We start from the raw sequence: 23,196 nt of genomic DNA, 5'->3' as shown, positions 1-23,196 counted from the left end.
GTTTTTTTTTAAGAATTAAGGGGGCATTTTCATGACAGTTTGCCCTGAAATTTTCATTCTTTTAATGCAAAAAAATAAATAGTACAATTGTTAGTTTACATAATGGTATTATTTGTTGTGCAGAATTCAATTTATTCTGATTTTAGTAATAATAAAAAGAAACTGTATGATTTTCATTACTTTATTGGAAAAATAACATGAAATATCGAAATACTAGTTTAAAAAAAAAAAAAGTATTTTGCTGCAAACATTTTTTACTTTACTAATTTTTGGGTGAAATGTTATTTTGCACCAAAACAACACGCATATTTTTTGAAGAATATATACTTCTTTTTTTTTTCTTTTTTTTTTTTTTATGAAAAATTGGGTATTTTTAGAACCATTAAATTTTTTTTCTTGTTTTAGTTTTTTTTTTTTTTTTTGGTTTGTTTGTTTTTCATTACAATTTGTCCTGAAATTTCCTTATTGTAATGTTTTCTGATTTCAATTAAAACAATAACTTTATTCTGTCTCAATTATATCAATCTCTATGATTTTCATTACTGTATTAAAATAAAAAATTTGAGAAAAAAATGTCATGGCAATGCCACAAGGGGAAAAAAAATATTTCTTAAAAAAAAGGTTGTTGTTTTGGTGCAAAATAAGGTTTCACTTTTCACACTTACCGTTTTTTTTTTTTTTTTTAAATGCAAAGTATTTTTTTAATGCAATATTTTTTTTTTTTTTTTTATTATTATTATTTTATTTTATTTTATTTTTTGGGGGTGAAATGACCTGGTCATCCCGTAGACCGCGTCTATGCACAAGCTGGATTTGTAATGTTTTAGGCCTGAGATGTACGGCACATGCTGCCTTCAAGCGTTTGTACCACATTCAAACCTTTCTTTTGTAGGATGTCATTTTTATACAAGTTTTGATACTAACTGTGAAGCGCTCCACACACTAGTTTTGTGAGGGATCAGTACACAGTCCCTCATAGTTAGCCATTATTCTGTCATGGTGCAAGGAAAACAACAACAAAAAAAGAAGGAAGCCGGCTGCCTTTTGTCGAACTGCTTGAGTGCCAAAATTATTCTCTTTAATCTTTTTTTTAAGCATTTGGAGCATTTTAATTCTTTCTTAATTCATAAATATATATTAAAAATCACAATATGGATTATATGTTGAAAGAAATGTATGTTTGACAGTGCGTGAATATGTTCAGAATAAATCCATATATATACAGATGTGCTGCATTTGTCGTCATTTACATTACAAAAAAAAAATAAAAATGAGAACATTCTGAATGAATTATTTTATTGTAGAGTGCAGTTTAGAAGCAATTGTATAAATACACCTGATGTCACAGCACTGGAGTGTTTTGCTATAATGCACTACATATTTATTCAAGAGTGCTATCTCTGCAGTATATATAAGATTGTTCCCATTTCCTTTTACAGTTGAATCGTCTTCAAGCCTTAAAATATATATATATATATATACATGTATTTACTGATAAATTTACCGTGAACATGGTTTATGGTAACTATATACAGTATTTATATACCACAACATTAACATACCATCTGGCTGCATTAAAAATCGGGGTCAAAAATGAACACTTGAGGAGTGCCAATAAAAAAAAGGGGGGGGTTTCAGTACCAAATAAACCCAAACGATCAGCTGCTGGAGTGTAAATGTAAATCACACATAAATGAACTGACATACAGTGTCTAAAGAAAACAGCTGACATTTTCTAACAAATAATACACCATTTTTCCTTTCCTTTAAATCACTTTGAATTACCATTGTGTATGAAATGTGCTATATAAATAAACTTTGCCTTGCCATGCCATCTAATGTTGATCTAGGACACGTCAAGATTTGTTTTCTGCAAAATTAAATATTCCTCACATTAATCTAACAAAAAACTAAAATATTACAAAAACAGAAGTATGCTTTTAAATAAATTGTTTATTAGCAGAACACTGACAATTTACAATACTTACTTAAAACTTACAATACTACACAATATTAACATTTTACAATTAATGTAAAAATATTTTCATATAATTTAATATAATAACTTAATAAACAACGTTACTATTAATACCTATAATCATATTTTTTAGTAAATTAATTAATTAATATTTATATTTTTAAACACTAAAATACTATTAATACAATTTAATTATTCAATAGACTTATTGTTTTGTGAGAAAATTAATTTACTAATAATATTAATTATTCATATTAAATTACAAAATGTTTTTTTTTTGTTTTTGTTGTTATAGCAAAAAAGGACACCTTTTAAAAACCTTACTTTTAGAGGTTTATAGGCAACAAGATATTAAGACTTGTCAAAATACACTCTAATGATGACAATAAATCATAAACACTTCAGAGTATTTAAAGCATTCCCAACATTAACATGATCATGATAATGATATAACATGATACATGTTATATTTGGTACTGCACTGGAAATAATTAAAAAGACATTAAAATGAAGTTTTTTTGTGTTAGTGTGACTGTTATATACATGTTTTTTTTGTTTGTTTTTGTTTTTTTTCATTTTCAAGACAATTTGCCCCACATTTTTCATTACCGTAATGCATAAAATAAAATATATGTCGTACAATTGTTAGTTTATGTAATGGTATTGTTTGTTGTGCAGAATTTATTCTGATTTAAAAAAAAAAAATCAACCTTTATGATTTTCATTACTGTTATTACAACAGAAATTTCTCATGACAATGTCACAAAAGAAGAAGAAAAAAAAACATTATTTAAAAAAAAAAATAGCTTGTTAAAAATTACTGTTAAGATACTAATTATGAAGCGCTCCACTACTTTTTAAAGGGATCAGTACACAGTACCTCACACAGTTAGCCATTATTCTGTCATATATATATATATATATATATATATATATATATATATATATGCTGGCAGTAATGTATGTCTGACAGTGCGTAAATAAATCCATGTGTAACTCAGAAACAGATGGATTACCCAGAGAAACGCCAGATAGGGACTGACCAGAGAGATTGGGTTTCGTAGCCTCATTAGACAAACACAGTGAATACTTCATGAAGGAACAGCAACATTGATCTGAAGCTAAAGCATCATGAGATGGAGGTTTGTTGAGCTTATTTATTGTGTTAAATAATGCTTCTGGCCTGTTACATGATTTGTTTATTGTAGCTGAGACAAAACCAGATTGAGCCTGAACAATGAATAGTAAGGTGGGTTTTCCTGTATAGTGTACCAGGGAGAAGTGTGTGTGTGTGTGTGTGTGTGTGTGTGTCTGTCTCTCTGTGAAAAAAAAAATATTGTAATTATATATTGTTATATTTTATATAAAATTTATGTATAAAATTTAAGCAACAGCTAGAGGCTATCTACACTGGACCTGACAAAGTGACCGTTGCAAATCATTTGAACTTTGTTGTCAGTACATCATGAACAGAATGAGGCATCAGTTTACTGTTGGGGATTTGTCATGTCGCATTGCGCCGTGCCGCATCCAGTGTAGACAGAATCTCTCATTATAATGGGTTCTGCAGTATTTTGTTGCGTTGCGCTGCTCGTGTCTGGTGTAGACTCCGTGTCACTGTCTATATATTTCAGTCCGTGATCACCGTTCGCATCATAACTCTCATATGTTGGTTTCTGGAGCCACTCGGACTCATATGTAGTCTTTCTGTACACAAACGCCTCCTCGATGCTTCCAGGCTTCAGTGTGTTTTCTCCTTCAGCGTCCCCGTCCTGCACCTCCAGCTGGATCTTGGTGCGCTGGTAGAACTGAGGACAGCCTTCAAACTTGTCCAGAAACTCCAGCATCTTCTGGTCCACGCGGTAGATCTCACCGTAGACGCGCTGACCCGTCCCGGGCGCGTTGAGCAGGAAGGGGATGTTGTGTTTGGTGGCGATCACGAGCGGGTATGGCTCTACGGTTCGAGCGCGAGCGAGGAACACGGCCTGACCGTTGGAAGTGTTCTCCATCCTGAAGTAGTTGGGCTGGCCTTTCTTCAGCGTGCCGTAGACAAAGACATCTTGCATGTAAACCGCAGGACAGATGACACTGACAATGAACTGCGGAGAAAGAGACACTTTATTAGCACTTGTTCATTTTTACACTTCCCCTAACACCACCACTACACATTCTTATCTTCTTGTTGCTCTTTCATGACAAGCAACTGTGAATCTTCAGTTCACATGTAACACTGACGTGTACTGTAAATATAAATGTATTTATACAGCAATGCTGTAGCTGCCGCTGTCGGGTTGTGACATTCCTCCTTGTTCAAACACAGTAGTGATTTTGGGCAAACTCCATATATATGCTTCCAAACTTGATTGACTGGCAAGATTACAATTCCTATTTTATTACAATGGCAAGCCATTTGCCAACTTTGCAGACATTACAACCATTCCACGTCAAATATTTGTGGAATAAACATGCAAGTCAGGGGGGGGTTCACAGTTCACAAGGTCAAATGTTGAGGTCAAGTGTGGTATAAACACACTCTCAGTCTTTGTTTAAAAGCAAAATTACACGATGACAAATGTTCATGTCGTTGGTCGTTATTGAACTCTATTGGTGACGGAACTTGAGACAATAGTTGCTTTAGGGAAACGCACCCCTGACCGACGAAAAGAGTGAAGTGAGACAGACAAGACGATGGCGGAAGATTTAGTTTCTAAACTAAATGCATTTTTAAATGGAAATTGATTTTTAAAAGACTGTTGACTTTTGCCGTTTGTCTAAGTAATTGATTTTTTTTTTTTTTTTTTTATATTCGTTCCTTATTCGGTTATACACAGTGTTTCCAGATTTCTACTTTATTGAAACTTTGTGTAATTTATTTATTTTATTTTACATCAATGTGTATGCCGTTCCACCAACTTTCTTATTCGTTTTGCTAATTAACGTTTTATATTTCTTAGGCCTATTTACTATTTGGTTCCACAGTGATAGCTGTTTATATATATATATATATATATACAACATACTTTGTTATTTTATATTAGGCATATAGCATGGTGTATTCGTTTTTTAATTAAAGTTCTATGTTTAATATAAGTGAGTTTGTGGTTGTAGACCCTATTGTTTTGTTGTTGTCCATTCAAGGAAATGACGCAGAATTTACGCTAATTTGAATTGAAAGTTCAAAGCCGCTCTCCTCTCTTCCGGTGATACCTGTATTTCCGGTGGTGGCACACGTCGATTAATCGGTGAGAAATTTTCATCACCGTCACAACCCATACATATGCATGTGTACATATCTATGGTCACAACCGTATAAACATGCGTCACCATCCAATAAACATATAAACGAGAGAGAGAGAGAAACGTTTCTCTTACCGCTAATATAATGAAGCCTTTCATTGTCCAAAGATCAGACTGTGAGGCGGAAAAGACTGACTGCCTTTCAAAATGAGGATAATTACGTAATCGTGACATGACCGAGGGGCTTTGATATTTATATAAAACATATTTTCTATTTGCATTTCAGTAGAAAATCACTGGAAATACAGTAGAAATCAGATCTCTCAGCAGGCCAACATTAAAGAAACTGAGAAACAAAAAGAGAATTATTAGCATTCTTTTAAATACAGTTTCAAAGCAGATTACTAATATTAAAATATTACAATAACAAACTTCAAAAAAAGATGATGATTCTTTTCAAAATGGAGCACTTTAATTCGTTCTTAAAGCAGTATGGATTAGGCTATATGTTGGCAGAAATGTATGTTTGACGGTGCGTAAATATGTTCAGAGTAAATCCATATGTATACTGTACAGATGTGCTGCATTTGTCATCATTTACATTGATTTGTACAAAAGTAAATAAATCAGAACATTCTGAATTAATTATTTTATTGTAAATTGCAATTTAGAAAACTCTCATAAACTCTTCTATAGCATATATACAAATACAACAAAAACGGAAGTACAGCATATGTGCAAATACACCTGATCTAGATGTACTGTACTGGAGTGTTTTGCTAGTGCGCTACATTTATTCAAGATCATCTTTAATGTTTTATATATTATATTAGATTGTTCCCAGCTCCTTTTACAGTTGAATCTTTTGCAGTTCTTTGAATGTATATTTCCTTACAAATCTGCCCTGTGAACATGGCATACCGTCTGATACTACATCAGGATCCAAAATTAACACTTGATCAAATCAATAAATTAATCACAGAAAGAAAAAAAGAAAAAATGTATAAAACTAAATGATCAGATGCTGGAGTGTAAATGTAAATCCTAGATCAGAAGTTGATCTAGGATGCCCCGAGTTTTTTTCTTTTCTTTTCTGTGATATGAAATATTCCATAAATGAATATGTAAAAACTAAAATAAAAAGGGAAAAAAAATAATAATAATTTTAAAATCATTTTTGGTGCTGTAGGAAACTAACACTTCAAAGAATATAAAATACATCAAATACTTTGTTACTCAGATGCAATGAAATGACTCCAGTATCTGATCTTTAGTTTTATGAACTATTGTTTTCTGTGATTAATTTATTGGCACTTAGCAAGTGTTAATTTTGGATCCTGATTTTTAATGTAGTATCAGATGGTATGCTACGTTATGGTTCTTTTTAGAGCCGACTGCACAGGTACTGCTTACCAGGGTCCCAAATGTTACCTGGTGGTAAGTGGTACCTGTACAGTCATTATTCAGGGCTTCTGTCCTCAGGAGAAACATATTTCAGTCCGTGATCACCGTTCGCATCATAACTCTCATATGTTGGTTTCTGGAGCCACTCGGACTCATATGTAGTCTTTCTGTACACAAACGCCTCCTCGATGCTTTTTTCTCCTTCAGCGTCCCCGTCCTGCACCTCCAGCTGGATCTTGGTGCGCTGGTACCACTCAGGACAGTGCTCGAAGCGGTCCAGAAACTCCAGCATCTTCTGGTCCACGCGGTAGATCTCACCGTAGACGCGCTGACCCGTCCCGGGCACGTTGAGCAGGAAGGGGATGTTGTGTTTGGTGGCGATAACGAGCGGGTATGGCTCTACGGTTCGAGCGCGAGCGAGGAACACGGCCTGACCGTTGGAAGTGTTCTCCATCCTGAAGTAGTTGGGCTGGCCTTTCTTCAGCGTGCCGTAGACGAAGACACGAGCCATGTGAACCACGGGACAGATGACACTGATAATGAGCTGCGGAGAAAGAGACACTTTATTAGCATTCATAATCCAAAATCCACGCCCTTACTCTCTCAACTCCGGGAGAGCGTCTCGCAGCGATCATTTTCATACCATGGACGATCTTGCAAACAGTCTAAACTGAATTATACATTCACATGAGGAGTTTAACAGCAAATTAATCATTCAGAGGACAAATTTTATTGTTGAACATGAAAAATTTAGCGGTGACCTCATAGCTAGCTGCAGGCCTGGGCTGCTACGATCATTATTACATCCAACAACAAAACACCTCGGCAGACATTCTTGTCTACACCTGCTCCGGCTTTGAAACAATGGTGGACTGATGACAGCTCACTCGGGGCGGGTCTAAGGTAAAACGCTACTGTCAATCAACAGTTGTGGGAGCGGCATGGGTTTGTGTGACACCACACTGCCAAGCATCTGAGAATGGCTTTATTTGAGAAAGGGGTTATTATTTTTGGGGATTAAAAAAAAAAAAAAAAAGTTTTTATCATTATAGGGTTGTGTTCACACACGGCCAGCACACATTCTTTTTGTTTTTAAGCTTTAGCACTTTGGGATTCTGTTTGAATATAAAGTGTTATAAATAAAATGTATTATTATTATTATTACTATTAAACTGACAAAACTGATTAAACAGCCATTTTCATTTTGCTCACATACCAAATGCATTCATTATTTTATGTCTGAAACATCTTGTGTAAAAATTGCTATTTTTCAGTACCGAATGGGCTCAAACGCAAATTTAAAGCTCAATAGCATTTGAGGAAAATGACTTGCAGTCATAAAAACAACTGTAAACTGTTCATCTAGGTGTAAACTGTAATGTACACCTTTTACATTTTTGACATTTATTAAAATCTACTGTAAATCATATGTAAAAAATGCTAGTTTTTCACATATGCCATCATTTAAAGCTCAATAGCATTTGAGGAGAATGACTTACAGTCATAAAAAACAACTGTAAACTGTCCATCTAGGTGTAAACTATAATTCACACATTTTATTAATACTTATTAAAATAAACTGTAAATATTTGTTAAAAATTATATTTGTTCACTACCGAATTGTACCAATTCTGATGATTAGGTGTAATTTGTGTTCATGTCTTTTACCAACGATTTACATTTTGGTGTTTACATTCATATTTTTGTATAAATATTTAATTAATAAAAATATTTAAATATAAAACAGTTTATTGTAGATAAGTTGATCTGACGGTTATTGATGATCACATAATAAAAGCACGAAAAATACAAACACGTGCTCATTTAATAAGTAAAGGTCGGTTAATTTAAAACTGCGGATGATCAGACATTACAGTATATTGAATTTTACATGAAAACAGAGCAATACTGAGCGCATAAACTCTTATGAGATGCTGTTATGATAATGTAGGCTCTCTCATGTAAACACACCGCACACGCTTCACCATCCAATAAAGATCTAAACCAGAAGAAAACTGTTTTTCTTACCGACAATATAACGGATCCTTTCATTAATCAAAGATAAAACAGAGTTTGGGAGAAAACAGGAACGAACTGCTGAAGCACTCAATGGACTTCAACCTTCAACGGCTTGAAGCGGTGAGTATGGCGCTACTGGGCATGCGCACATCAATACAGCGTAATTTGTATTACACTGTACAACAATAATTACTATTTTTTAATTATTGTAAGGGGTAGGTTTGGGGTTGGGGTAGATGTAGACGTTAATAAAACACAATATCATAGGTAGAAAATTAATTTTATGTAATAACGTCACATGACATGAGGGGTGGGCGGGGTTTGGTATGAAGACACTAGATCCGTTTCTCAATGCTAAGTACGCAAAGTTCAGAGGTTTACTACACAGACAGGCTACAAGAGATCAAGACTTGTCAAACTACTAACACTAATTAGTGAAAATAAATTTTACACGACGTTAACGACCAACTGTAATGACTGACAGACGATCACTTCCGTGCTGTTAACTGTTATAGTGTTGAAGTGGCGCCATCTAGTGGTCAGTCTGTGTATCTGCACTGTGTCCTGATTAAATACCGTCACTAACTGAGAATAGGGCGAAAAGCATCTGAGAGTACAGTTAAACATTGGCACTGCACTGGAAATCATTAAAATACAGTAAAATAAAGTTTTTGCTGTTATTGCGAGTACAGCTGACATAAAAAGCTTTAAATAGAATTAAAAATAAAAATATATATTTATCTAAAATAAGGTGACGTATATACATAAAATAAAATAAAATAAAATGTGATGATTGATGAAATGGGATGAAAAAAAATTATACATCTACAATCTCAGAGTCCACATAAAGTGACAGCTTTTATTCTAATGTTATAATTTACTTCATAAGACCAATAAAATAAAAAAAATAAAAAACATTTTTAGTGAATTGTTGGTCTTCTGGAAAGTATGTTCATTTACTGTATATGTACTCAATACTTGGTAGGGGCTCCTTTTGCTTTAATTACTGCCTCAATTCGGCGTGGCATGGAGGTGATCAGTTTGTGGCACTGCTGAGGTGGTATGGAAGCCCAGGTTTCTTTGACAGCAGCCTTCAGCTCATCTGCATTTTTTGGTCTCTTGTTGAGATTCTAGATTCTCTCTGGGGTTCAGGTCTGGTGAGTTTGCTGGCCAGTCAAGCACACCAACACCATGGTCATTTAACCAACTTTTGGTGCTTTTGGCAGTGTGGGCAGGTGCCAAATCCTGCTGGAAAATGAAATCAGCATCTTTAAAAAGCTGGTCAGCAGAAGGAAGCATGAAGTGCTCCAAAATTTCTTTGTAAACAGGTGCAGTGACTTAAAAACACAATGGACCAACACCAGCAGATGACATTGCACCCCAAATCATCACAGACTGTGGAAACTTAACACTGGACTTCAAGCAACTCGGGCTATGAGCTTCTCCACCCTTCCTCCAGACTCTAGGACCTTGGTTTCTAAATGAAATACAAAACTTGCTCTCATCTGAAAAGAGGACTTTGGACCACTGGGCAACAGTCCAGTTCTTCTTCTCCTTAGCCCAGGTAAGACGCCTCTGACGTTGTCTGTGGTTCAGGAGTGGCTTAACAAGAGGAATACGACAACTGTAGCCAAATTCCTGACACGTCTGTGTGTGGTGGCTCTTAATGCCTTGAACCCAGCCTCAGTCCATTCCTTGTGAAGTTCACCCAAATTCTTGAATCGATTTTGCTTGACAATCCTCACAAGGCTGCGGTTCTCTCGGTTGGTTGTGCATCTTTTTCTTCTGTTAACATGCTTGGATACAGCACTCTGTGAACAGCCAGCTTCTTTGGCAATGAATGTTTGTGGCTTACCCTCCTTGTGAAGGGTGTCAATGATTGTCTTCTGGACAACTGTCAGATCAGCAGTCTTCCCCATGATTGTGTAGCCTAGTGAACCAAACTGAGAGACCATTTTGGAGACTCAGGAAACCTTTGCAGGTGTTTTGAGTTGATTAGCTGATTGGCATGTCACCATATTCTAATTTGTTGAGATAGTGAATTGATGGGTTTTTGTTAAATGTGAGCCAAAATCATCACAATTAAAAGAACCAAAGACTTAAACTACTTCAGTCTGTGTGCATTGAATTTATTTAATACACGAGTTTCACAATTTGAGTTGAATTACTGAAATAAATTAACTTTTCCACGACATTCTAATTTATTGAGATGCACCTGTATACATTTATATATTTATATTATTATTTTATATTATATATACATATATTTAATATATAAACATAAAATTTTTCTTAAATATACATGCATGTGTTTGTATTTATATATACACATAATAAATATACACAGTACACACTCATATATTATTTAAACAAAAACTTTTATTTTGAATATGATTAATCATGATTATTCCTTTGACAGCACTAATATATATATACATGTATGTATATATATATATTCTATACATTTATTTAATTAATAAAATTTAAATATTAAAATATCCCACAGAAAGTGCCTGCTTTGATGTAGTCAGCAGCTGATAATCGTTTCTGAGACTTGTGCATGAATGTTTTTTGTGCTTTAAGATGCATAAAATGTAATGTAAAAGACTTTTCTTAAACCTTAAAGCTCAGGAGGAACCCAGCTGAGTATTTCTGGGCGATTCTTTGAGAAATGGCCTCGTTAATGTTGTGGCCGCCTGCAGGACATCTGAGCTTCTGGACGTCGTCTGAGTCGAACACAGCAGGAGATGAGATTTAGATTTGCTTATTTTAATAAAAGTCTTAGAGCTTGAAAAAGATGGATAGAGCACATTACATGACGAAACGGCTGACGGTGCAAAACATCACAGGAGTTCAATGAGCCGTTTACTGTATTTCTGCACATCATCCATCCAGTGATTTATACATGACACTTCTGTGAGTTAATGCGTTTAACACGCGTGTCAGCGTCTGACTGACAAACACAATCTGAGTCGCCTAATAAACACACTTTAGTCAGAAACACTCATGTCATGTATGAGGCCAAAAGTCTCAAATTCCGGGCTTTCCCCCCATACAATAAATAATGTTTTAAGAAATGTATATTTAAATAAGTAAGTAAGTAAATGAATAATCTAATTATACGATTTTTAAAAATGATATGCAATGCATATTTTTAAATGACAAACAACATAACTAAATAAATTAAATAATAATAATAATAATAACTATTATTATTATTAATATCAATAATTAAACATGTTTTCAGATAATTAAATATAAATATATTTTACATTGTCATTGGCAGATTAAAAATATTGATTAATAATAATTTTCATTATTATTGCATATTACAGCAATAATAATTATTTTTCCAATTATCATAAATAATATTATTGCAAAAATATTCTATTTTAGAAGCTGCGTAGCAACACAATATTTTAACTTCTGATGTCAGTCAGATGAACACATGAATACAAGTCCACATTCACACTCTAAAATAGTAATAGTAAAACACTAAATTATGAAAAAATTAAAAACCTTGAAAATTGACTTTAGATATAAAATAAATGAAGTCCGTAACAGACTGTCCCCGTCAGTGTGCGGTGAGGGACACCGGTGTGAGTCTGTGGTTTAATGCTGTGATATCAGGACGAGCTGCAGGAGCAATAAGAGCAGATGTGCAGCTTCACTGCGTCATCAGTTATTGTCCCAGAGCGACGAACATGTCCAGCTATTCCAGAGACACTGACACTGCTTCTGTGTTCAACAGCAGCCACACGACTCATTTAGCGACGCATTATCATCGACGAGTTCTATACAGGGAACTATGACCAGAAATCAACAGTGAAAAGAAGTGCATAACCTTCAGAAAGCACAGAATTTAGGAGGTCAAACCAGTGTTATGATTGTTAACTAAAACTAAAACTATTACAAAAACATTTGAAATGAAAGAAACCTTAACCTATATAAAGAAAAAGAAAAATCTTACTTTTTTTTTTCCTCTAATTTTCATTTAGTTTAATTTAAGTACTAAAATTACTAACTAAAACTGAAAAGAAAAATAAATAAATAAAATTCAATTCAATTCAATTCAAGTTTATTTGTATAGCGCTTTTTACGATACAATCGTTGCAAAGCAGCTTTACAGGAAATTAAGTTTGTACTATACACATATATATATATACATATATACATACATGCATACACATATGCACACATGCACACATCTATACACATACATATGTGAAGAAGAAACCCAATATATTTAAGTTATGACAGACTTAACTTGGTAATTGTGTATGTTGTCTGAGGTGTTGCCATCATCTCTTCTCAGGTGTTTGGTCATCCCGGATCTTTTTAAATAAAACTAAATAGACATTAAAAACAAAATATACACTATAAGGCTATAATACTGTTGAGCCAGTAGTAAGGCTATAATAATAAACAATAAATATTATTAAATATGGAGGTATAAAAATAACAATAATAATGACAGCAACAACAAAAATATTTTAATATTATTTTACTAAAATTACTGAAATGAAAATAACCTAAAAAAAAAAAAAAAAGTAAACAGACATAGTAGACATATTTAAAACAAAAGCACTGTATAACACTAATGCTGAGCTGGTAATAATAATAATAATAATAAAAATAAATAGTATTAAATATGATTATAATATTTGTTTACATAAATATTAATGTTATTTCACTAAAATTACTAAATGTGAAGGGATATAAAAATAATATTTAACAACATATTTAATAACCATTTAAAACAAACACTATAAAATAGCACTTTAATATTGCTGGGTCATTGATAATGGTATAATAATAATAAACAATAATATTATTAAATAGTATTATAATATTTACTACTACTACTACTACTACTACTACTACTACTACTAATAATAATAATAGATATTTTACTAAAAAAAAAAAAAAAAAGGAAAATAACTAAACTAAAAATAACTAATAAAATAACTAAACAAAACTGAAAAACTGAAATAAAAATAGACACATTTTATAAAAATAATATAAAAAACATTACAAAAAACTAAACTAAAACTTAAACTAAAATTAAAATAAATATAAAAATTTAAATATTAATAAATACTAAGATAATATTATGGCAGTTTATTTTCTACTTGTTTTATATAAGTAGAATTTTTGCAGCATTACAAATCAATATGCAATGAAAGAAAACATATGCTGCATGTCTCATCTAAAGCATGACGAAAGTAAAAACCAATGACTTGTGTTTTGATTATATGTGCTTGATGATTAGAGGTGCTCATGATCTTCAACATGAACTCAGATGTCACAGAATGAACATCAAACATCTTCACACTGAGAGGAAAGACACAAAACAGAGGAGGAAAAAAACAGATTGCATTGAAGCATCTGCTGAAGTGTCATTCAGGGCTTTCAGAGGTGAGACGGTCGCTGCGCCATGATGTTCAACTCATTATTACAAACACACAGCCAGATGTTTGAGAGTCAAAGCAGCAAGGACACACTCATACCTCCATTCTGCAGCTACAGCCATACAGCTGAAAAAATACTGTGTGTTTTACTGTGCAAAACTCAGAGGTCTTATAGGTGTGTTGTTAAGTGGTTGCAACACTTGTGACCACCCACATCACACTGGAAACCTTAGCAACCATATAGAAAACCTCTAGCAACCACCCACAATACCCTGACAACCATACAGCTAACCCCAACATCCTAGCAACCAAACAGCTACACACTTAAACTGATTAAGAAGACCTTAGTGACCATATAGAAAAACCCTAGCAACCACTGACAAGACCCTGACAACCACACATCTAACCACAACATCCTAGCAACCACTCACAAAAGCACAGCAACCACACAGCTACACATTTAAAATTATTTGGAACACCTTAGCAACCATTTTGAAAATCCCTAGCAACCACCCACAACAGCCTGACAACCAAACAGCTACATACTTAAAATTATTCTGAACACCTTAGCAACCATTTAAAAAACCCTAGCAACTGTCCACAACACCCTGACAACCACACAGCTAACCACAACATCATAGCAACCACTCACAATACCACAGCAACCACACAGCTACACACTTAAAATTATTCTGAACACCTGAGCAACCATTTAGAAAACCCTAGCAATTGTCCACTACACCCTAGCAACCACACACTTAAAATTATTCAGAACACCTTAGCAACCATTTAGAAAACCCTAGCAACTGTCCACTACACCCTAGCAACCACACAGCTACACACTTAAAACCATTCATAACACATTAGCAACCATATAGAAAAGCCCTAGCAACCACCTATAACACCTTGGCAACCGAAAAACAACACTTTTAAAAATGTGAATTCAGAATATTTTAACAATCCATATAGAAAAGCCCTAGCAAATACCCTAGTAACCACCCACAAAACATTGGTTGCTATGGTTATGCTATATGGTGGCTTTTCTTTGGAAAACCTAAAAGTTGGATTGAATGATCAGGGCTTTTATCACTGCATTGCATGTTTATGCGGCCTAATTTCACAAATGAACTCATAAAGTTCAAATTTATGATAATGTGTTTTCATGTTGCATTCTAATGAATGGCAAATAAGATGCATTATTTGAATCTCGCTCATTCTGTTCATCCACTCCTCCTCCAAACACACAAAAAGCTTCAATCAAGCCCTAAAGATGTTTAATGCATGTTGGATTGCGCACGATTTCAGTCAATCCTCTGAGGAGAGACGGAATAATAGATACAGAGAGAGCCAAGTCTAGTTTCCTGCCTGGCATAAAACGATGGGAAATTAGGGCTCATTTACAGGGCGGTTTGTCTATAAAAGCAATTAGTCTTTCTCTCCTCGGATTCAGATCACAAGGGAACGTGTGAAAGAGGAAGAGCTTCGTTTGCCTCTTTTATTGTTCATGCATATGGGAAAAACATATATATGGGATTTGAACTCACAAACTTCTGATTTGGAGGCAAATGTGCGGAAGCCTGTTTCCACTGCTAAAATAAATAATAAAATAAAATAAAATAAAATAAAATAAAATAAAATAAAATAAAATAAAATAAAATAAAATAAAATAAAATAAAATAAAATAAAATAAAATAAAATAAAATAAAATAAAATAAAATAAAATAAAATAAAATAAAATAAAATAAAATAAATAAATAAAAGGTTATTTCAAATGTTTACCACACAGTTCTGCATTTCCCCCCATTTTTCTGAATTTTTCCTTTTTCTCACAATTAAGACTTTTTTCTGGCAATTCTGGCATTTTTTTTTTTTTTGCAATTACAATTGCAAGATTCTGTTGCAGTTCTACATTGCAAAACTTTATTACTCACAATTGCGAGTTCTGATAGTATCTGGCAATTCTGAGAAGAAAACGTCAGAACTGTGAGCTCAAAAATTGAAAAAATATTTTTTATTTAGTGGCAGACATGGGCTTCTATACTAATGTATCACTAATGGACTGTGAAAAATATACTGAGAAACGAGGGGATCCAGAATGATTAGGCCTATTTCTGGGATTATGCTCAAATGTAAAAACAACCAAAACAATTAAACATACAACCAGACTAGTTCAGATTTGTTGTCGTTACATCAGCTGACAGGATGTTAAATCGGGACGTGATGTTTCCATAGAGACCGAATGAAGACTAGAGTGATGAATGGCATGATGTAAATCAATACGCAGTTATGAGGGCAAGTTAATTGATTTTATTAATGAAGTGCGCCACACGCCACAAGACAAACAGATTGATAATTATCATCTGCTCTTGAGCTTTACAGAGCAGAGATTAGATGAGGTTTGCGCTCACGTCAATAGGATGTCATATGAGCACCGCTGTCTGTGTGTGTGTGTGTGTGTGTGTGTCACTTACGCATGTGCTGCATTCATCTGGATGTGCAGCAGATGTCTTCATTCTTAATTTAACTTTTATTTAAGCAGGCAAATATCTTAAAAACAAGATTGTTCCTTCCTTACCTGAAGTGTATGTACATGATAGCAAATAAGAAACACGGCTGTACTTCACAGTCGTACATGAATGGTAATTAGTTTGTACATACAGACAAGTGTGGGTAAGAATGGTCACTTACAGGTAGTGCCCGTACATGGTAACTAATTAGATACTTTACTGTACTTACTAATGTATGTATGTAGTACTTACGGACAAGTGGGTACAAACAGGCATGTCCTTACAGTATCCATATATGGTAACTAATAAGACACATTACTGTACATACTAGTGATATGTACATGGTAAATGTGTAGCACCTATGGAAAAATGTGGTTTTATGTAGTAACAAACAAGACACATACTGTACTTGGTATATACGGTACGCTTGGTAAGTCCTAACCTTACCTAATAAAGAGGACTGTTTGTCAATTGGTAATTCCTGTGTAATGTTTATGTAAAATGGTGCACTTTATTTTACAGTCCTATTTCCATATACTTACTATCTAGTGTATGTACCTATTAGTTAATGTACAGAATAAGTTATGCGGTACTTAATTTGGGGGGTATAAACATGGACCAAGGTACTTATTGAGTAATTGATGGTAGGTGCCATTGCAGTTAACTTGCCTTATCTTTAACAACACTGATTCTCTAAACTAATTGGTCCAATAGGGATTTTTGATGACGTACATTCCTAATAATTATGTGTGTAGACAGATTTTATTTTGGAATTATACAGTAGCTACCGGACTCATATTTGCACTTGCAACTCCTGATTGTCATGTGTCAAAATCCCTATTTAAAAGGACTGTGCCTGCTGAGTATTAACACTAGTTACTGCAGTGTACCATCAATTAAGTACCTTGGTCCATGTTTATACCCCCAACTTGAGTACTGCATAACGTATTCTGTACATTAACTAATAGGTACATACACCAGTACTTAGATAGTAAGTACATGGAAATAGGACTGTACAATAAAGTGCACCATTTTACATAAACATTACACAGGAATTACCAGTTCTTCAAACTTTGTAAGCACTGTTGTGGAGAGCAATTTAGCATTAACAGTCCTACACAAGCAATCGAAAAACAGTCCTCTTTTTATTAGGTAAGGTAAGGACTTACCAAGCATACCGTATATACCAAGTACAGTATGTGTCTTGTTTGTTACTACATAAAACCACATTTTTCCGTAGGTGCTACACATTTACCATGTACATATCACTAGTATGTACAGTAATGTGTCTTATTAGTTATGTATGTACAAACTAATTACCATGCATGCACGACTGTGAAGTACAGCTGTGTTTCTTATTCGTTATCATGTGCATACACTTCAGGTAAGTACCTTGTGTTACCACTCATTTGCCTGTAGGTACAAGATATTTACCATGTATGTACCAGGGAAGTACACGTACTGTAAAATAACATAAACATTAATAACATTAATTTGAAGTAAATACAAACTTTTAAGTCAAATGCTCTTGCGTGCATAATGTATACTGCATAACTATACTGCATGTGTTGTGCATTTTGTTTAACATATTTATGATAATATTTGGCATATTTAATTTAAAACATGTTTTAATGTTTAAATTGAAATAAAAAAGCAAGTCAAGCGCATTGCATTGTAGGATACAGTATTCCACATACTGTACTGTTGCATACTGCACATTCTGACAAATGCATTAGATCATCCTAGTATTCTTATAGAAAATATGCATAAGCACAGAAACTGTACAATAAACTATCTACATTTAAATGCAACAAGAAATTAATTGCACTCCAAAGCCGTTTGAAACGACGTGATTCTGCATTACGAGCCACAGCGGAGAGCTCACATCACAGGCAGTGTAAATGCAATTTGTTTTCTTATGCTTCTAGTTGTTGCTCCGCCTTGTTGTGAATTTCTATGAATATCTAAACAGCACCAGCACAAACATTGCATACATTAACACCAGGCTGCGTTACTGGTTCAAGCACTAGATGGCGCTAGAAATCCTTGTTAAGAAGTCGCCATCAGGAAATGATGGAGAGCAAGAGAAGGTTTTGCTCTCGAAATCTGACCAAATTATTAATTAAAACCTAAGCCTTCCCTCAGGACTCGACAAACAAATAAAACTAACAACCGTCCTCGCCAGTCGTAACGAGGATTTGGAGCTTCTGGAACTATGCTGATAATATCATTATCAACAACTGAGATATTTGTACAAATGTACAAATTGAATTTAGATTGGGCACAAGGGCCAGAGCATTTTAGCAGCATGAAATGATTCGATGGTGTGAATAGGGCTGGACTGCAGGAGAGGTCATGATTAATACATTAAAAGCTGCGGAAATCAATAGCAATTGAGCAAAGGGTGCTTAATATGAAGGGTTGGCCCTTGATCACTGTGTGCTTTTTATCTGAGGCCACTTTTCATTTCGGCGGAGCTGCTAACACAAGCACTAAATGACCACATGATAGATTAAAGTCTATTATAAAACAGATAGTTAAAGGCTGTACAGTCGGATTGGATGAGCCACACTCATCGCTGCTGCAAAATAGCTGACGTAAACAAACCAGCACATCCATTCAGCTCTGTACTAAAGCTCGCAGCTCTTCATGCGTCTTGAGGAAAGAGTGCTGGTGCTTTACTAAGTCATCAGATGCACCGTTTTCAACTGCTGGGCCAGAAGACAGGTGAAGAAATCCCAAACCGTATCTAGAGAGCAGAAGATCATAGATTGCCAGTTGCCAAGCAATCACCAAACAACCACATAGCAACGCCCTGCCAACCTCCCATAATAACCTATTTCCATGTTGACAACTTTTGCACTGACAAACACCATTTGAAAAAAATTTAACAATCCTTTACTAATCTTTTACATTCAAAAATCAAGTTCACAGATCAGTTCACTGATACTCTTTAAAAATGTAGATTTATAAGAATTGTTAATCCAAAATGCACTATTTTTGTAAAATAAATAAAATAAAATAAAATAAATCATTTTAATGACAAATCAAAACAATGTTTTAATTATATATATATATATATATATATATATATATAGCAATACAATATTTTACTGACAAATAAAAATTATATTTTTAATGACATTATATATTTTTGTAATAAAATAAAGAAATTATAATAATAATAAATCACATTATATATAGTAATACATAAACAAATAACATTATATACTGCAATAAATAAATAATTTTAATGAGAAATTAAAAATTAATTATAATTTATCACATATTTCAATAAATAAAATAAAATAAATTATCATTTATCACATATATTTTTCAATAAATAATGACAAATTAAAATAATCATTTTAGTCACATTATACATTTTTGGGAATAAATAAATAGATTAATTAATAAATATGACAAATTAAAAAGTATAATTACATTATATATTGTAATCATCTATTAATTTTTAATGAGAAATTAAAAATGATAATTTTAGTTATGTTTATACCCCCAACTTGGTATTGTACAAATGTATTTTGTATGTAATTTTTTTCTACACACATTTTAAAGGGTTCACCAAAATTCCCTATAAAACATATTGTAAGTTTCAGAGCTCAAAACTTTGTGCAGTGTTTCCCATACATTGACTTATTTGTGGTGGACCGCCACAATATCAAAACTGACCTCCACAAATAGATTTTCCAAAAGGCTTTGATTTCATTGAATAAACATGAGCACTGCACGTTTCAAAATCAAAATCCGGCGCGCATGGTTTTATATCACTGTATTTCAGAAGGAAGTTGACTGTCATCAGAAAATTTACGATGTCATTTTCATTTTACGTAATGCCTGATAAAGCAGCGTTTGTGAGTGGAGCGCTGCTTTGTGTACAGCGTTACCGGGTAAACCGCTGTTTCTCACACTCTAAAAGTGCCTCCTGCCGGCAGAGGATGAATATACATACATACATATATATATATATATATATATATGGGGCGGGATTGCCGCGACAAATAGAGTGTAAGGCTGTGGGAAACACTGTTTGTGGTTAGTTTAAAAACAGCTTATATTGAAGGCAGAAACGACAGCTTTTGGAATGTTCTACTCTATGATGTCATAGCGTGGATATAAGCACCGCCTCTGCAGAAGAAGATCAACGCCTGCTTCTACATCACTGCCCATTTAGCCCCGCCCACCGATTCACGCACTTCAGGAGGCTTGGAATAACATACGAGTTTACATGTCATATTTTCATTAGTCATTTTAGAGCTGGACAGTTCTAGTTCTCATTCAGGATATCCTAAAACTCTCCACATCAAGTCTGGTTGAACGATTCGCTTTAAAATCAGCTGACAGACGGGCCGCTGCAGCGCAGTCCCACAATCCCCTGGGCTGACCGGAGGACAGAGACGTGTACGGACATGCCAGCTCTCTTGAATTGATGTAAACAGAATAAAGCTGAGTCAGCCTGTAAGCCTGCGTGATCGTGAGCATGTAATGAGTGTGTGTGCACGCTTTATTCGTCAATCCCGTGGGCAGACTGCTTGAATTAATGTCAGCTTTTACTCGCCCTCTATTTTTACGTTTGCTAATGAGACATGAGACTGGAGAAATGTAATTAGAATATCCAAATCAATTAGAGCACGTTATTCCTTCCACATCAAAGCTCAATACAGACTTTCAGAATTTTATAACTCGTGTTGTACATAAACGCCAGCCCTCCTCCTGTGATATTTCCATTAATGGGTGTAGTGCTTAAAACGTTACGACCACCCCTATTATCTTTACAGCAGCTGTTTTAATTCATAAATGTATTATGTATTCATGAACAAGAAAAGCTTGTCAAAATCGGATCTGATTGGCCGCCGCAACAAAACTGTGACTGGTCACTTTACTTGTCAATTTGTCTTGTTCTGTCTAGTGTTATTTTACTTTACATTAAACTAAATTTAAGTTTATCCCCAAAAAATACAATTCTGCCATTATGTATTATCACCAATTCATAGTGACCTGTTCGAAGTTATGAATGCATGAATGAATAAATAAAATGACAAATAAAAAATTACATTAAAAAACATTTGTATAATACTTTTTTGTATACAAAAAAAATGTATATTTTTTGTACACAGATTAAATCATTAATTAAACAGTTTATCCAAAAATATCCCGCTTGTCATCCCAGTTTTAGTTCCAATTACTATTATTATAATGTTCATGTTATTTTACTATTTATTCAGATTTAATGCACAGTAGCTGTAGCTGATGGTGTTTACATTTCACTGCAAGTTGCATTACAATTATACATAGCCTAACCATGTATGTAATGAAAAAAATCTTCAATTTTGACCAAAAAGCTTCATAATTTAATATAATCTGAGTCTTCTGATGCCACTGTATATGATGAACAGACAAAACGGAAGATTTTCAGTAAATACCGTCTTAAATTTCAGTCTGTTCCTCTTTGAAATGCGTCCAAAAACACAACAGAACAACATGATGGTGAATAAATTCAGCCAGATTTTTCATTTCTGAGTGAACTATTCCTTTATAAGACTCCATGAAACCTCCGGGCTTTAATTTGCTGCTGAACATTATCACCTTTGGGAACTTGTTTATTTGAGATAGTTAACTTAAAAAAAATCTCATAACACATATGTAAAAGTTTCAATAATAACACATTACCAGAGTCACACTTGCACTTCATATATTTTAAAATACAATGCAAATTGGCTAAATCCAAATGAAGTGTCTGAAGTGAGCGGATTTTCTTGGACTTGGTGGTCGGAGTTGTGCGTTTGATGAGTTAAAAGCAAGTAATCTTAGCAACACATACACTCTCAGAAATAAAGGTACAAAAGCCGTCACTGGAGCGGTACCTTTTCAAAAGGTACACTTTTTGTACCTATTAAGTTCAAATATGTACACTTTAAGTACTAATGTGTATCTTTAAGGTACCAAAATGGACCTTTTAGGTACAAACATGTACCTTTTGAAAAGGTACCGCCCCAGTGACAGCTTTTGTACCTTTATTTCTGAGAGTGCATGTGCTAGAAACCACCTGGAAACCAGCAATGTAGCAACCATCCACAAGCACACACACACATTTCCTTCATAAAATATACTGTGAAACAAACCTCTCTCATCTGTGATAGAATATGATTTAATGCCAATATAAACAGACGGTTGTGTACTTGTTCTTATCCTTAAGTAAAGACTGACTGCTTCCCTAACTTAATTAAACAGGCCCTGTGGGAAAGAGACGAGACAAGCGTAACAGCAGGTACTGTGTGTGCTTCGCCTCTTCTCTTGTTTTTACCTGTTTAGGCATCATTTTACATTTAACTTGCCTCGAAGCTGCTATTTTCATTTTTTATTAAAAAAAGTTGCTTAAATGCTATTTACCATATAGCTCGCAGACTAACTAGTTACTTTCTCTAAACGAAAGCTAAATTAGCTTATTTTTCATGTAGTTTTAGCCCAACAGTGCTGACAGTGAAACAACAGAAAACAAGTCTCAGATGTCAGGGTGAATGCAGGCCAATCAGAATACAAAAGTGTTTCATTTAATGCTCCTTTTTGTTTCCGTTTACATAGTGATAAGCAGATTATAAGCAAATTAAAATGGCCTCTCATG

General features: G+C 33.9%; 2 protein-coding genes across 4 annotated transcripts in view; both read right to left on the bottom strand.

Moving 5' to 3' along the window:
• Positions 1–3,037: 3,037 nt before the first annotated feature.
• Positions 3,038–23,196, bottom strand: part of LOC131549867 (gamma-glutamylaminecyclotransferase C-like) — a 76,191-nt gene continuing 56,032 nt past the window's right edge. Inside the window, exons 1-2 of one of the 3 annotated variants that reach the window (XM_058792437.1) lie at positions 4,243–5,711; positions 3,038–4,077 (exon numbers count right to left, since the gene is read on the bottom strand). In XM_058792437.1, coding sequence (XP_058648420.1) covers positions 3,466–4,077; positions 4,243–4,278 — 648 coding nt within the window. In that variant the 5' untranslated portion in view covers positions 4,279–5,711 and the 3' untranslated portion in view covers positions 3,038–3,465. Of the gene's footprint in view, positions 4,078–4,242; positions 5,712–23,196 lie in introns of those variants that run through there. The other 2 variants (XM_058792428.1, XM_058792444.1) reach the window with 2 other exon arrangements.
• Positions 5,850–8,790, bottom strand: ggact.3 (gamma-glutamylamine cyclotransferase, tandem duplicate 3). The gene is made up of 2 exons (XM_058792464.1): positions 8,648–8,790; positions 5,850–7,163 (listed from the first exon to the last, which is right to left on the bottom strand). The coding sequence occupies exons 1-2, from the start codon at positions 8,669–8,671 to the stop codon at positions 6,675–6,677; spliced, it is 513 nt and encodes a 170-aa protein (XP_058648447.1). The 5' UTR covers positions 8,672–8,790; the 3' UTR covers positions 5,850–6,674.

The sequence above is a fragment of the Onychostoma macrolepis genome, chromosome 01 (assembly GCF_012432095.1).
Source record: "Onychostoma macrolepis isolate SWU-2019 chromosome 01, ASM1243209v1, whole genome shotgun sequence".
In the NCBI taxonomy this organism is placed as follows: domain Eukaryota; kingdom Metazoa; phylum Chordata; class Actinopteri; order Cypriniformes; family Cyprinidae; genus Onychostoma; species Onychostoma macrolepis.
The sequence above is the reverse complement of the archived record's forward strand: the minus strand, read 5'-3'. Positions and strand labels throughout refer to the sequence as shown.